Source organism: Ictidomys tridecemlineatus, chromosome 5, assembly GCF_052094955.1.
Source record: "Ictidomys tridecemlineatus isolate mIctTri1 chromosome 5, mIctTri1.hap1, whole genome shotgun sequence".
NCBI lineage: Eukaryota > Metazoa > Chordata > Mammalia > Rodentia > Sciuridae > Ictidomys > Ictidomys tridecemlineatus.
In genome coordinates this window covers 50,919,227-50,935,941 of record NC_135481.1, presented here as the reverse complement: position 1 = coordinate 50,935,941, position 16,715 = coordinate 50,919,227, and the positions used below count along the sequence as shown (strand labels likewise).

General features: G+C 45.3%; 1 protein-coding gene across 2 annotated transcripts in view; it reads right to left on the bottom strand.

Moving 5' to 3' along the window:
* The window catches only part of Samd4a (sterile alpha motif domain containing 4A), a 208,527-nt gene that overhangs the window by 32,390 nt on the left and 159,422 nt on the right, over positions 1 to 16,715 (bottom strand). For both annotated transcript variants that reach the window (XM_005337956.5, XM_021735057.3), the window contains 3 exons: positions 10,601 to 10,710; positions 8,384 to 8,470; positions 683 to 1,016 (listed from right to left, as the gene is read on the bottom strand). In XM_005337956.5, the coding sequence (XP_005338013.1) occupies positions 683 to 1,016; positions 8,384 to 8,470; positions 10,601 to 10,710 (531 nt within the window). The remainder of the gene's footprint in view (positions 1 to 682; positions 1,017 to 8,383; positions 8,471 to 10,600; positions 10,711 to 16,715) is intronic.

The following is a 16,715-nucleotide window of genomic DNA, read 5'->3' as shown; positions in this document are numbered from 1 at the left end:
AAATCCCAGCCCTGCCTCAGATGAGCAAGCCCAGGTGGGCTTCTTGGCCTTGTGCCTCAATTTCCTCCTCTGTAAAATAGGATGTTGGGAGGATTAAGCAAGCTGCCCAGGGAAGTACTGACAACCATAGTAAATGCTAAATAACCACAAGCTCTTAGCACAAGAGGAGAGCATTCTGTACCGTGGATCAGACCTGAAGGGAGGATGTAAACACAGCCCCTGGAGAAGGTGAACAAAATGGTTCTGTGCTGAGAGTTCCCCAGATCACCACCCCTCTGCAATGCTTCCAGAGGCGAGGGAGGGGGCCTCTGTGGGCTGGGCATTCTTTTTCCAGGAGTGCCCTGGGCTCTGCGCTCAGCAGCTCTGTTCTGCTGCTTTTCTCTCCTCTCCTGTTTGGAGTGAGGACCAGCTGCCAAGTGGTTTGTTCCTGAAGTTTACTTTTTCAGGATCCAACCCACTTTCTTCTCCCAAGGCCCCTGGTCCAGTGGGCTCTAACGAGAGGGCCGACACAGTGTCCCCTGCCTGCAGGGCTCAGAGCCTGGAGTTCCACTCCGCATGGCATGACCCTGAGCCACCCTTTCCTATCTGGAAAACACAGGTCCCGCCATGGACGTGGACAGGCAGTTTACCCAGCACCCGGGAGCCCCTCGGGAGCTCTGCTTAGTGGTATGAAAGAGAATACCTTTCCCCATGACGCGTGTGAACTGCCCAGGCAGGTCCCCCTCTGGCAGGGGGGCGACAGCCAGCTCCCCATCACAGCTGCTCAGCTGGTGTGGCTGCAGCCCGCCGCTGGCCCCAGCCGAGGCGCTGGCAGAGGCGCTGGTGGCCACTGTGTTGTCTTTGCAGTCAGGGCTCTGGCTCTCAGGGCCCATCAGGGAGGGCTGGTGTTGGGCTGGAGGCTCCCGGCGGCGCGCCTCCGGGGTGGCGCTCGGGGAGCTATAGGCCTTGATGGGAGTCAGGATCATCTGGTGCAGTTCCTGAAGGGGGATGCGCAGGCTGCCCCCCTCGATGATGTCCTGGACAGGCAGGGAGAAGACTTGTGTTAGATTCTGGGTGAGTGCCACCTGCATACCTCCCCGGCTCTGAGCTGTTCTCAGAACTCACAGCTGCTGACCCGCTTCCTCAGTGTGAGACTTAGACAAGTTTCTGCTTTTATTTCATCATTCTTACATTAGCCCAGGTAGAAAATTTGGAAAATACAAATTTGTGTAGTGAGAAAAATATGTACCACTTGAAAATCCCACTGTCTACAAGTGACCACTGCTTCTCCTTGCCTTCGACACTTTTCTGCAAAATGGGTTTCTTATTTTACACTCATACCTTTTAGAATTTGTATCACAAAGTTGGGTCATAGTTGACTTTGTGTCCTATGCAAGCCTTATTCCAGATAAAGGACTCTGTTTCAGGCACACCTTCACGCAGCCTGTGTCACTAGCAGCACAGAGCGGTGACTAAAAGCAGACTTTGGGGGCAGATGCCCAGGTCTGAATTTAGGCACTGCTGTGTGACCTTGAGCAAATGAGTTCACCTCTCTGTCCCTCAGTTTCCCTGGGGACTGAATGAGGATAATAATCATATTATTATTATTATTAATAATGATGTATTTTTATGGCTGCAGGTCATAATGCCTGTGTTACGTGCTGCTTTGTGAATGATGTGTTGAGTGCTTCTACACACCGAGCACCATGCCAGGCAGGGGCATGTCAGGCATGGGCATATGGTGGGAACAGCCTTTGGCATTCCCATGGGAACTTTACATCCTACCATGAGATAGATCCATCATGCCAGGGTCTGGGGTGCAGTGACATGAGGGGAGTTCTCTGGAGGGGGTAACACTAGAAGATGTCCCCAAGAAGAAGCATCCCAGGGTAGAGAGAGGACAAAGGCTCTGAGGTGGGCATGTGGGAGGACCAGCAGGTGGCCTGCAGTGGAGGAGGTTGGCCGAGGGCAGAGGCATGGGAAATGAGGTCTCAGGGCCCCCAGGGGTCATGAAGGCCTGCAGGCAGGGGCAGTGATGTCAGAAATTATTCTAAATGAGATGGAAAATCAGGAAAGGTTTTCCAGAAGGGGAGCAACAGTTTTAGAAGGATGATTCTGGAAATCATATGTTTAAGGTCTATATGCTAGAATATGCATAAGTCACATATTCATGTCTTTCTATGTTGTAAAATAAACTTGGACCATTCTGCACCCACTTGGATGTGCTGGTTGTTACTTATTAGAAAAAGGAGCATTGATTCTTGGATGAGTGACAGACAAACTCTGGACTGGCCCTGGTGGTGAGGAGTGTGGTTGGAGGCCTGGGCTGTTCCCTGGCAGAGTAGGTGGACAGGACCCTCGGCCACAATGCTGCCTCCAGTGCTCATGCAGTCACAGCTCTCCCTGGGACCCAAGAAGGACTGCCAACCAGGGCCTGGATTACAAATGAAGTCCTTTATCTTCTGAGAGCCCAGAATAGCAAGGACATAATTTTAAAAGCTTGATGCCCCGAGTACCCAAACCGTCCCTGGGATCCTCTCTAGAGAAAAAAAAAAGTCACTCAAAGATGTCATGGGATGCAAACATCTAGAACACAATCATGCCTGCACCCAAACCTTTCCAATCAGCTGAGCAGAGAAAGGAAGGCCAAGGGCGGCAGCCTTGGACGCATGTGCTTCAGTTCTGGGCGGCCACACCCTGTCGTCCGAGGCGGCCTGCTTTGTTGTTTGGAAGGACTGGGAGTGGAGCCTGAGTTGTGCCTTAGCCTCACTGGGATGAAGGTTTTGTGAAGGAAGTGAATTTCTAATTAGTCACCAGAAGCGTCCCAAACCTGGCTGGAGCTACCGTCCAGTTTGTTAAAGAAGGTCTGCAGAGTCTACTGCCTTCCCTGGGCACACAGACTGGTGGGTGTGTGCTCATCATTCTAATTCTCAGCTGCCCCAGGACCAGCCCTTCCCAACATCTGGAGGCATCTGGATGCCAGGATGTGCATGACTTCCTTGACTTTGGGCCTGGTGATCTGAGCAGGGCAGGGCACAGGAGGCAAGCCAGCTAACTCATGCTCAGGGAGTGCCTGCTGCCCCTCCTGACCCAACTGTGTGCCGCCTGCGGGACTCTAGCCCTCCCTTGGGTTCCTGCACCTGTCCAACACTGTGTTGTGAGGGTACCAAGCTCCTGCCCAGCCTGGTACTAAGCAGAAGAAAGAAAAGAGAGAAAGGGGATGTGGCCCCACAAGGGAAGAATGGGTAAGCTGAGTGAGGGGCATGGCATTGCATGTGTCCCCGCTGTACCATCCCTGTGTCTGCCACTCAGCTGAGCACATGCAATGCTGGAGACACTGTTGACTGCCACCAGGCCCTCACCTGCCCTTGTCACCTGGCAAAAAGGCTTGGTTGAGAGGAGAAAGGATTTGGGTGATGCTCAGAGCTGAACTTCAAACAGAAAACATCCACATCCCAAGTACAAATCTCATTTTTGTTTTCTACTGGGGTAAACGTGCCAAAAAATAAAATCACAAACATGATGAATAATGTCAGACACTCTCTGTAAAATATAACTTCCCAGGGATCATGTGGAGTTTTGTTTTGCCCCATGGACTTCAAACCACTGTCTTAAAGATAACACTTAGCTAACAACCAGTTAGCCGAACCCCTGCTTATGTCAGCACCAGAGGGTGGGGGCATTGTGACCATCATGTTGCCTTCCTACCTCTTAAGCATGAATCCCTGAACTCGGCTCCGAGTGCCCACGTTGAGAAGCAGGCGGAAAACAGCCTGAATGGGACCCAACCTAGCATGCTCGACTAGCTGTGGGAATTAATTTTCCATGTTGACAAGCCTCTCTCCATCCTTTATGCCCAAAACATAATCCTAAATTAAAGAGAGGCAAATGAAGCTGTCCAATAACTAATATGCCCATTCAAAAGTGCCGAGCCGAGGAGCTCATTTGTAAGCAGATAATGGGGAATCTGGTCCATGGAGGCAGCAGCCCAGTGATTGCTCAGTGGATGGGCAGGAAGGAAATTCCTGTCCAACAAGCCCAGCTCTGGCCTGACTTTCCTAGGTCTTATAGAAAGGCTGGTTCAGTGCCTTTCCTGAGCATGTGACAATAACAAGGCACAAAACATCTGGAAAAGAGAGCTTTTGGCAGCCAAAGTGTCCCCAGCACTGATGTGATGTGTCCCTGGCCCCATCCTTCCTTTCATGTGAGAAGGATTTGGATTCTCATATAACAGGTCTCCTGAGTCTACTTAGATCCATTCTCTCTCTTTTCCTTCATGAGTCAGCTGCTGAGCCCTACATCAGCCAGGAGCTGTTCTGCATTGGATCTATATAAAAGCAAAGACGTCATCACCCTCAGATGCTGATGGTTCCTGGGACCCATAGAGTATGTTGGTGTCAGGGCAGGAACTATGGGACAGAGAAGAGGGACCCCTGACTGCTACTGTGTGTCTCTGTGTGCATTGATGCTTCAAGAGAAAAGAAGAGTGAAGAGCATGAGGGGCAGAAAGGACAGGTGAAAGGTGCCCAGCAATGAAGCTGGAGAGCTCTTCCAGGGTGGCTTGCTAAGAAGTTTGGACTCAGATGAGTTTCCTCCTCTTAAAACAAGCATCTATCTTGTTAGCTTAGGAGGTTTGCTGTCAGGGTCAGATGCACTGATATGTGTGGACCATTTTTTAAAGTTATCAAATGCACTGTGCTATATAGAACATTATTATTCTGGAAATATCTAACACTTAATGCTATTAAATTAACTGCTCTTTCTCTGCAGCAGTTGATGAGATCCAACCTCAAGAACAAGATCTGGAAGAGTCCAAAGAAAAGGTATAGACTTCCAGAGAAGCATATTTCTCTCTCAAAGGGGAAACAAATAGAACTAGGTGATTTGTGTGTGTGTGTGTGTGTGTGTGTGTGTGTGTGTGTGTGTGTGTGTGTGAGAGAGAGAGAGAGAGAGAGAGAGAGAGAGAGAGAGAGAGAGAGAGAGAGAGAGAGAGAGAGAACGAACACACACAGATGTGGGATCCTTTCTCCACACCACAATTCCAGGTTTAGAAATGGTTCCATTTCACAATCTGGAAGTCAATAGGAAAGAACAGATATCTCAAAGCATGTGGAGACCTTTTTTCTTATTAATCAAATATTGAAAAAAATCAACGGTAACCACCATGATGTTGCTTGTTCCTTTTCTATCAAATAGTTTGAGAAGCCTACAGCTCCATACTTGGTGTCTTGCTACACATCCACAGTCCTGGTTTGTGGGTTTCTGCTTCTGTCTGCCCCCCTTTCCTGCAATTTTTCTCAACATGGCTGTAGTGACCAGCTGATGGCCAGTTCCAGGGGACAATGTTTAGTCCTCACTGTGTCACATCTGTGCCACCTGATGGAATTCCTGATTCCAACATTCTCCTGTCCCTGTAGGCATGGCTCAGGGCTCATCATTACCTATGATCACTGGGTCTTTTTGTTGGTATGGTATACCTCAGGGCTCTTCTCACTTGACACACACATCTGAGGAGTGCCAACTACCAATTATGTACAGATGACCACAACTGGAACATTCAGATCTTGCTGTTTCCTGGACTCTAGACCTGTTCTTCTGGTCACCAACCTACCATCTCTGAGTGTCCCACAGGCATCTCAAGACTCGGCCCATTCAATTGAACTCCCTCTTCCCATTTTAGTTCAGCTGAACGCGCTCTTCCCATTCCTCCTATATTTCTGTCCCCAAATGCCACAACATCTAAGCCAAGACCTCCTGATGATCCCTGAATGCCCTCTACAGGATGCCTTCCATCCATTTCCATCCTCACTGCCTCAGCTGTGGTTCGAGGTCCCATCAAGCCCCTGCCACAGTCTCCTCCTGAGTCTCCCAGCAGCATCGAGCTCCTGGAAAGGCTTCCCTCCAAACCTGTGCGGCATGGCCTGCTTCATTCCAGGCAGATTCCCCCTTCTGCCTGGGGGATGACGCTGATCACACTGTGCTGTGAGGTCATCCCAGTGCATACCCCAGAATACCCTCGAGCAGGAACCACATACCACTCACGGTCAGCCTCCAGTGGATGGGGCAAATCAAGTGCAAGTAGTTGCTTGGTAAGTGTTCAGGAACTGAATGGAAGAGCTCTGGACACAGAGACCATCTGTGGCAACTACTGATTATGAACTAGCTTCGGGCGGGGTCCCAGCCATCTCCTTAGAAATCTGGGTTCTATGTGAGGTAAGAATGCCGGAGGGGGCAAGGGCATGGTGACAACATTTCCAACAGCACAGTCAGCTGGAGGGGTGTCTGGGGATGCTTGATTTGAATGTCACTTGCCATCAGTGGTAACAGGTGATCAACAACCCCCATCCTCAAAGGGCAGAAGAAGCAGGAGAGGCAGCCCTCCTAGCCCCAGGGGCTCAGTCCTTTGCATATACTGAGAGGTTCCTCTCCACCTACAGGCCACCAGCTCCAGAAGGGACAGTATGCAGAGCATCTAAACATTCAGGCATTCTGAAGTGAGCCAACCTGGTCATTGAAGCTCGATTTCACCCTCTCGAAGAAGTCAAACTCAGTATTGCTTTCCTCTTAGCCTTGAAAAGTCATTATACACGTGGCATCTTTTTAACATCCCCCATGTCAGGGACCGGGCAATCAGTAGTAGTCTAGTACTAACTAGAATGTGGAGTCAGCTCTATTCTAGGTGTGACTCTGGGACATAGTACATCACTGACTTATCAAAGCCTAGATGGATCAGGCCACCTGCACTATCTGGCTGCCCTAGTGCTCTGATTTTGGCCCAAGACTGCAATAAAGCAATAGCGACTTAATCTCTCCTCTCTGAAGTGGAAGGTACATTTCCTCAGCGATGGAGGTATGAATGAATTCCTGAAGGATGCTCCAGAAAGAAGAAAGGAAAAATCATGCTTCCATCCTCAGGCTTAGCAATCTAGTCTTTATGCAAAATAACTGCTGTACTTTTCTAACAGTAAATTGGCCTGTTAAATGTTCCCTCAAAGAGAATAATTTCTTAGATTAAAAATGGCAAAGATTACTCAGACAAGCTTCTTGGCAAAGGAGTTTACGTAAAATACGAACAACAAAGCTTTAGGTTCACTTGGGGACCTCACTTGTAATCTGTAATGCATTTTAAGAGCATATCTTTAATCATGGATGTGTGGATGTGTATCTGAATAGCTCCTACTTGTCTGTCCATCCAGAGGTTTTAAAAGAAACTTTCCTTGTTATGTTTTTTGTATGCACATTCTTTTTTTATTTTTAATTTTAATTTTTTATTTTTTTTTGGTGCTGGGATTAGCTCAGTGAGTGTGCTACCACTGAGATTTTTATTTTTGACACAGAATCTTACTAAATTACTGAGACTGGCCTTGAACTTGTGATCCTCCTGCTTCAGCCTCCTGAGTACAGGGATGTACCACTGTGCCCGTTAATATGCATATTCTCTCTCTCTCTCTCTCTATATATATATATATATTAAATATATATATATATAATTTATGATGTGCCACTAAATGTAACTTTATATTGTAAATGTAAAATTCCACACATTCACATCTCTGTGAATAAGTTTTTTTTAAATTTCCTACTCCATTAAAATATGTTTGTGTTCATCAGACTTGCTTGAGACTGCCTAGCTCAATATTTTGTCCCCTCTCAAAGTCTCCATGGGATAACTGAGAAGTTACCATACGCACACTATAACTTTCAAATACCTACAGAACTTTCCACCCACCACTCCCAACACTAGTGCACAAGAACCGCAGCTCCAGGGACAGATGCAACACTGGTTTGCTTGTGTTCAGAACAGTGTCTGGCTCTCCATTAGATAAAATTACAGATACCTCGTCCTAAAAAATGACAATTTTACCAGGATGACTTTCAGATACAAGATTAAGAAATGAACCTGTGTTAGTAGCAAACAAAAAGATAGTGGGCACCTGAGAACTGCTTTTAATGTCAGAATAACTTTTTCCAGCATTCTACATTTTTAGTATGGTTCTTATCAGAGTCGGGGGGACTCCTTTTCTTGTTAAATTAAAATCTGAAACCATTCTCTCGAGAGCCAACTGTGTCTGCCTGCCCAATGCATTGGATCCCCTCGGTGGATCCCCTTGGTGTGCAGATCTCTACAAGTGCTTACAAAGCAGAGACAGATGCACACACAATTTGACAGCATCTCACCAGAGGACTGGGATGGCCAGTCATGGACAGCTTGGACCCAGGATACAAGGAAGCAGTGTAACCAGGAAACCTCAGGTCAAAGTCATTTCACTTTTTCTGACTTCGCTAAGGAGACTGCATGATATTTTCTTTAACCTCTGCTAATAACCTTCTCAACTGAGAATTTTCCTTGGTCCATTTTCCCATGATGAAAGTAGAAAGGTTCCCTCACTCCCTGAACACTTACCCTTTCCAAAGACTTCAGGAGGTTTTGTCTTTCTTTGAGCTTCTGAATACTGATGACAATTTTGTGTCTTGCACCTTTGGTAACATTCTGGAATTAAATATAATCAATATTTAATTAAAACATATTTTTTAAGAATTGACTTAGAGACCCTCAGAGGCTACTTAGTAATCTGCTGTCTTCTTGGTTCCTACGGGTTCACATGTAGTTGATATGTATGTCTCTCTTATTGGCACCTCTGTCAGAAACATCTTCTTACTAAATATTCTAACTCCACCTGTCTACACATTTGCCTGTGTCTTTTGCATGTGACCTTTAGGACAGAGAGATACAGAACAGCCAATTATTCCACCCAGCAGGACATTTCTTCAGTAGTCTTAGAAGATAATTTTAGGTCAAATACCCTCTTTCTACAGTCCCTCTTGTTTTCCCTGGGGTCCCAACCTCATCAACTATTCATTGTTTTCTCAAACCTTTCCTGCGTTTATAGGAAAGCCCCATACAGTCCACGTGGAGTATTATAAAACAGGGATTTTTTTAAAAAATTAGTTTGCAGGCCTTCTTATGTTTCCATAAAAAAAATAAGAATAGAAAATTAACCTAAATCCATAATTCACTCATCATTTTAGGCAAATGTTAGGATTCCCAGAATTGTAGATTTTATCTTCTTAAATCTGTAGCAGTAGAGAACCTAAGGATTCTGTCAGATACTTGTTGATTATAGATCCTGCAAATTCCCCAGTAGAAGGTCCCTTTTCCATTGGCTTGCAGATACAGGACCTCTACCCTGGTACAACTCTTCTGTTGAATTTCTTTTAATGAAGGAAAAGATGGGAACCCTAGTAACATCTACTTTACTTAGAAATATTAAGACTTAAGTGACACATGAACCCACTTTCTAAGATGTCTAAGATGAGACGTGGGGAGAGTATATTTCTGTTAAGCCTTAACTTTAGGCCAAAGTGAATTAAGTTCCCCTGAAAAGTTTGTGTCAGGCTTTGCCTTTGCCTTCTGTGTTAATGAACAACTGATGACTTCGATTATTTTCTCAACTCTGACCCAAACACAAAAATGCTCTTTGAAAAGGGTTCTCATCAATTCCTGGGATCTCAAGGAGTGAACGAGATCCAAAAAGCAGTAGGAGAAATGTTAGGAAGTCGAAATTAGTGCCTTTCATTCTGGGAGAATGTGCAGTGACTCTGGGCTTTGTCTTGCTCTCAATACTGGTATTCAGCCAGGCCTGCAGAGGTTAACTAAGGGGACAGAATAAGCAATGGGAAACCAGAGATCTGCCAGGAGGTATGATCCAGACCAGCCATGCTCCAAATGGTACAAATCTCCTCTTCCTGCAGGGGAAATCAGTTCTTTAAAAATCTTTGCTCAAAGAAAACTGAGGTCAATTTGAAACATGCAAATAGCATCTTAAACAAGGCAAACAAAGACATCGGTCAGATCTATTGACCAGAACACAGCATGGTAGGAGACATGCTTAGTTTCAGGGGTTCTGTTGACTGGCCTTTGGCATTCTGTACTTGGGGAAGGATGCTTTAAAAGGAGGAACTTTGTCCTTTTATGGCATTCACAAGGAAAAAGTGAAATCTGAAACCTGGGGAAATCTAATTCTAAATCATTTTCCCATGCTATTCAAGGCAGTTTAGAAGAAAAAAAAATTATTTTGAACAATTTACTCCAATCTCAACGAAAACTAGCTTAAATGTGATTCTGCAAAAGTGTTGGGGCAGGTCTGAAGCATGGCCTGGTGCCTTTATTCACTGGTCCAGTCAGTAGTTAACTGATATGTGACTGGACTGGACAGCAGACAGTGGACCTGGTTCCTATTCAAACAAGCCCTGGGTGGGCAGAGAGAGGGAGAGAGCCAGGAAGGCCAAAGTAGAGACAATGACTCCTTGGGACCCTCGACCAGTGTCCCTTTTCAGAGGCTCCATTGATTCCTCCCTCGCACCTTGAACTTCCAGTGTGTACTTAGACTCTATCTTTTCCTAACTCTCTCTGGCCCTCACACCCTCAGGACCCCTTGGTTGTAGGCTTGTCTTCTGCCTCCTATTGGACTCTGAGGCAAGAGCTCAGCCTTACTCACCAGGGGATGCAGCCGGCCCCCTGTATCCCTAGAACAAGGCAAGCTACTGGGTAGATCTAGGCCTGGGCCTGTCTGGGGCTTGAGCTTCACCCTCGCAGGGGGGTGATCCTTCTAGCACATACCTGAGCCTCCAGCTGGCACTCGGTGAGGGCCATCATTTCCTCATAGGTCATCTGGGAGAAAAGCGCGGCGTACTTGTGCAGGCGGAGGCTTTTTAACCAGGCTGGAACATCTGTGGTGCAAGATGTGCCAGAGATGGGGAAAGAAATGAGAGGGGACATGAGGAGGGGACAAAAGATGTGGGAACAGAGAGAGGCAGAGGGTGATGGTCAGAAGAACAAAAGAAAAAGAAAATCTCGATGTTACTACTTCATTTTGGCAGCGGATTAATGGACTCAGAAATCTTGAGCTAGCGATGACATTCCTGCTGGTGGGTTCCTGGGTTCTACTTCAGACAAGGGATTGTTAACTTGGGGTCCTTGGGCTCCAAGGCATACAGGAATTCCCTGAAATCATACCCCAATTTGTGACTGTGTGGGTAGTTTGCTGGGCAGAGGGTCATCCGTAGCTTCCATAAGGGGTTCTTGAAAAAAAAAATCTAAGAAACCATGGCCTGAGCATGACCAGTTCACTGTTGATTTGGAAAGAACCAATTTAAAATGTTAAAACGAGATTCAGTGAGTCTACATCCTTAGGATAATTTCTTTGTAGGTTTAATGCAGATTGCCATATGTTGTTTCAGCCCCTTCTGCAGAGACAGGAAAACCAGGTAACAATGGTCCCCACCCCCGCTACAAGGGAAGTCAGTGGAGTACCTAGCCTGATCTTTCTTTCTCCTCCCTAGGCCTCAGTGGGATAAAGGGCATCCTGGACCTGTCACTATCTCTTTGGTGGGCGTGTGTCTGCTGATCATTCCTCTAAGCTATGGAACATAGCTGGATATATCTTCAACTTCTTCCTTGTACGTCAACCAAAAATATCACCACTCACAAGGTCCAAAGATTGGCTAGATAACAGAAGTAGATTAATAGAAATTCCCCCAACACACCTGAAATAAGCCCCAAGTTTGGGATTCTAGAATTAAAATTAGATAGTAGCTATTACTGGAAATCCTCAGAATTATGACCTTGCTAAGTACAACCAAAACAAAGCATTGGCCCATTGTCTTTTAAGTCAAAGAGTTTTTGAGTGGATAGGATCTTTGAAAAGTTTCCAGAATCATCTTCCTTTCCACCACACCTCATTTTACAGATTGACAACATTAAGTGAGGAGGCCTAGATCACAGAACAAGTATGTGGTGAAATGGGGACTAGAACTTAGGTCTCCCAAGTCTCAGCTCTTCCCTACATTGTATCTTCTCCTAAAACAAAGAAAAAAAAATAGCCCATCAGTGGTAGAACTGAATAATCACAGACTGCAAGGTACTTTGAAGTGCTGGGTTATTGGGTGTTATTCATGTTTTCCATGAAGTATTACCAATAATTAACCATGTTCATCACAAGATTCTGTACTGTTGATTACTAAGTGCCTTATTCTGAAGCATTGATCAACCACACACATTTCAAAACAAGTGGCAACCTTCCAATTTTTCAATATTTTGAGTCGATATCCAGGTTGATGAAAGATGCCTTGCCAAATCTGAAATCAGGCTCTGCCTCTTAGGCAGACGAAACCAAGTTAGGAACTGTGAATGGGGGATGATCTCCTGACACTCAAAGATGTAGAAGATTGGGATGACTCCTGAGGCTGAGTCTTGACTTGCTGTCATGCAAAGGCCTATGAAAGGGAATTTCTGAATAATTAGAATGGAGCATTCGATGGCTTTTTAGGAACAGACTCAGTTATTTCAGGCTAGAAATTGCTTCATTCTGTGCTTGGAAGCCCTTCAAACTACTGTGACAAAAGAGTGTCTCTAGCAACATCATTAACCATAAACAGACAAGGCTTCCCAGGCACATCCGACTAACCCTTTACATCCTCCCTCCACTCAAACTACCATATTGGGTCAAGAGTCCAGGACATACAAGGGTCAGGAGCCTGGTACATTCCTTTGTGTGATACCCCAGAGCTATTATAACAGACTTTCTTCTCCAACATACTTTTGTTTCTGTTGAAATGAGCTAATGCTTCTGCGTGTGAACAGCCGTAATCATAGCTACAGTGCCAGCTTTCAAGCCACCTACATTTTACCGCTTTGTCATCGGGTTTCATGATAACTACTCACATCTTTGAGAAGTCTTGAGTCACTGCTCAGAAAATGTAGGGGACCATTATTCAGAGAAGTATGGTTAACTCAGTGCCACAACTGGGCCCAATTCATCGCAAAGGAGTATGAAGCAATCTCTTGGACCAAATTTCACCAAGGGTCCTTATAGCTGGGTCAGGCCAAATCTACTGATAAGTCAAACAGAATCCTCAGTCACTGAATCGTGTTGCAGACTGGGTGCTTTATAAGCCAAGTTGACAACAGCGTGTCTAAGAGTCAGGAAGCACAAGGGATAAGTCTCAAGTTGGAAAGTTTCAGTTCAATCAGTGCTAGTTTGTTTAATATAAAACTCTTTTGACAACTAGAATTTCTCTGATAGAGGCATGGAAGGGCCTACCTTACTCATTTAGTCAAAATGGAGGTCACTGGGAGTAGTTTTCCTGGAAAAGACTCCATACAATTTCACAACAAGGCTGAGTTAGGCCTTCCTGAAGAGCTATTCTGGATGCATTCCTGGGAAATGTAAGCTCCTCTGGCTTTCTGTTCTTTGAGGCAGGCACACACTGCTGCTGTTTGTAGAGCATCTTAGAGCCTAGCCCAGGAGAGCTCTAAAGAGCTTTCCTTCCTGCAGCTTGAACTAAGAAACAAAGAGGAGATCCCAGTTCTTAAGAACATGGCCTACCAACCCTTCTCCCTGCGGTGGTGGTAAGTCATCTTCCCTTGTCAGTAATTAAAACAAAATTATATAAAGAAGGAAACAAACCAGAGAACTGAGAGCCTTGACCATTTCATTTACCCAAGTCAGGAATTCCAATGATTGGGATGCTAGATTCTGTAAGGTATTAGCCAGGGATGAACTCAAACTAAAAGCATAGGTCTTTTTCCAGGATCCAGATGCCACCCTGTTGGATGCAATCTAAGAACCACTTGATGTTAAGCTTAAATTTTCCTTTTTCAATCTGTGAAACTGTGGCTATGGTTGGAAGACAAAGGCAAAAAGAGGAGAATCAGAACTGTTTCCTAGAGAAGCTGATACACCAATGAAGGTACACATACAAATATCTTCAGGGCTCCCACCTGTGGCTGATACCCAGATATTGAACTTGATCTGGACTGCTCCTGCTGGACATACCAATGGAAGTCCCAAACTAGAAAGTCACTTTCTTATATGATATGAGAAAGAAAGAAAGAAAGAAAAAAAAAAGCCTTGACTATATGCTAAATTGAATTCCTTGCCAAGTGTGGGAATCCTGATATTTGCTCCTTCAACATTTACCAAATCCCTCTGATGGGAGGCAGGCTCTGTGAGGACCTGTCCTTGTGATCAAGGAACATTATTTAATCCAGAGAGCATGGCTGACTCACATACAAAAGATTATAATAGCTGCACTTGTGCTGAGTATACTCAAAGTTCTAGAGAAGTACAGAATAATGAGCATTTGGGTTTGCCTGAGGGACTGAGGAACAACATCTTGCAATTTGCTGCTTGGAGTAGCCCAACTTGGAGTCCACTGGGCAGATCATATTGAGGAAGACATCTCAGAAAGCAGGAACAGTAGAAACAAAGCACAGAGCCAAGAGAGCATTCAGAGTGGAGCAAATGGTGGTGAATGGAGGAGAATGGCCGGAGACAGGTGGAGCACATAGGCAGAGGTGTCAGATGACTGAGATATGAAATGCTGAAACCAGGAGAGTATAATAGACTTTGTCATGTGGGTGATGAATGTGCTGGAAACGTGGTGGCTGTCAATTTGGTAAGAGAAAACACAGGATCAGCAGATTTGGGGAGAAATGGTGAACTCCATTTTGATCACATGACTGTCAATGCTTGGGTCATCCAAGGAGAGAATTCAACTGGCCAAGATTTTGAAAGAGAGATGTGAGCTTGGAGAACAACTTGCCTTGCCAGTAGTTCATGGTGGCTGTCACAGAAGTAGGTGAGATTACTCAGATAAGGATCAGTGAGTGAGATTAGGAGAGAGCCACGGGGGAGCCTTAGAACGACAGGCTTTGGGGGGAAGGTGTAGGAAGAGAAGGCAGCAGGTAAGAGGTTTCGAGGAGAAAGCACCCCCATCCACGTACATGATGGTGGCCTCCCATACCATTGTCTCCATCCTTCCTGAAGCTCCTTCTAGATGTGGTGGCAGCCAATACTGGTGTATTTTCTGATGGCCATTCTTGATAACTGTGCTATACCCATCTTGGAATAAGTTCTGTATTTATCTATTGATCTTTACTAATGGGATCAAATTTTAAATTATGCTGATTACTAATTTTCTTTTAGAGTTTGAGTAAATCATCCAGAGAGGCATGGTGGCCTGCACAATAGCTCACGCGGAAGCTAGCTCCAATGAGAACTTGGGCTGCTTTTCTCCAATGAAAGCCACAGCAGTTATAACTGAATATAACAGGTCAAACAAGCCGTGCGACACCCAGCCACAAACCAGGACCCCCCAGGAGAGAGAAAGATAGGATGAACTTGGGAAGTAATACGAGGAGGAGACAATAAAGAATCCCTGGAAGACAGAAGCACAGTTTTCCACCAGATGGCTCAGGCATGGTGCTCCTGGTGGAATGGGAGATGGAATCCCATTCACCTCAGAGAGCCAGGTGAATATCTAACCACTCTCACTCCAAGATGTGACTGCAATCTTGGTCTCTGAGGGAGGGAAGAGGGAAAGCCAACCAAAGGGAAAGAGGGCAGACCACACTCTTCATCCTTGAAGTAAGGGGCAAAGTATTTCTTTCAAGAACAAAGCACAGAAGTTTAGTGACACCATCAAGATTACCAGAGCCTGTCTCTGCTTCTGGCCAGAGCACAACGAACAACCCAACGCCACTCCAGCCTCTGAGCAAAAGAATAAAGGAGCTTTGGTCTCTGGTTCCTTTGAAGCTGGATCCTCTTGAACATGCTCCTCCATACGAAGGAGTGTGCATAGTGGGCTCCAGGAGGACCTCCCTGCTTGTGGGGACAAATATGAGTCTTAGAAGGCATGGAGATAGCCTAGTTTGGAGTAAAATACTCTCTCTTAAGTATTAGGTGCAATCACAGGGACTAAATCACTCCCTGCCATTTCCATCAACCAGGACATCCACGGTGCTGTTCTAGAAGCAGCAAATTTTACAACATAAAATCATGGCAGTGATCAGTATCCAAAGCTACCCTCCATATGCCTACTTCATCCTTAGAACACTTCAGCTGAAGGAGTGGAGGTTACAAGTCCCAAGACCTTTAGGACCTGGGGGAACTCCAGCAATTTGCTTCCCAAAGTCATGAGAACTCTCTCAGCCTGAGAACAGTGAGGACCCGAGACCATGAGGACCTGTTCATGAAGGTGGTGTGTTGGCATTTGGGGGAAAAAGAAATATGAAGCAAATTTATTAAACTAAAATGAATTCAAAACAGCATCTGGAAAGCCAATACTTTGAAAATAATGACTAGTTTCAATGATAGCCATGATGTGTCCCAGACATGCACGAGGCTGTTCACTCCCATTCCATCACTTGGACCTTTATGACCCTCAGAAATGCTGTATTCACAACCTTTCTCACAAAGGTTTCTGGCAGGTTCCTTTTTCTTAAAGAAGATCTCACCTCTTACGTTTTCTAAGTCTCGTTCTGAGAGAGGCAGAGGATCAAAGGTCTACACTTCAAAACCAACTCCAAACCCCAAACCAGCTATTTCAGAGAAGGCGATACATTTTTTATTTATTTTTTTCCTATGGAGAGAAAAAGTTTACCTGAGTTTCAGCCAAGAGAAATTCCATAGAAAAGGCAAACAGCGTATTTTTCAATAGTCAGTGGCCCTTTCCATTACTAATGACCAAGTATCTATCAAGATTACTGGACCCCAGAGTTCTTTTTTACCTTTATCACATATGTATGCAAATAACACATCAGTTTTAATTACCTCTTTTTTTTTGTACCAACATGATGCCACACGTCCTAAGATACATGTAGTTGTTAATTTGCAAAGGTGATGCTGAGGCTTAGACCGAGAACCTACTGCCAATCTCTACCCATTTACACA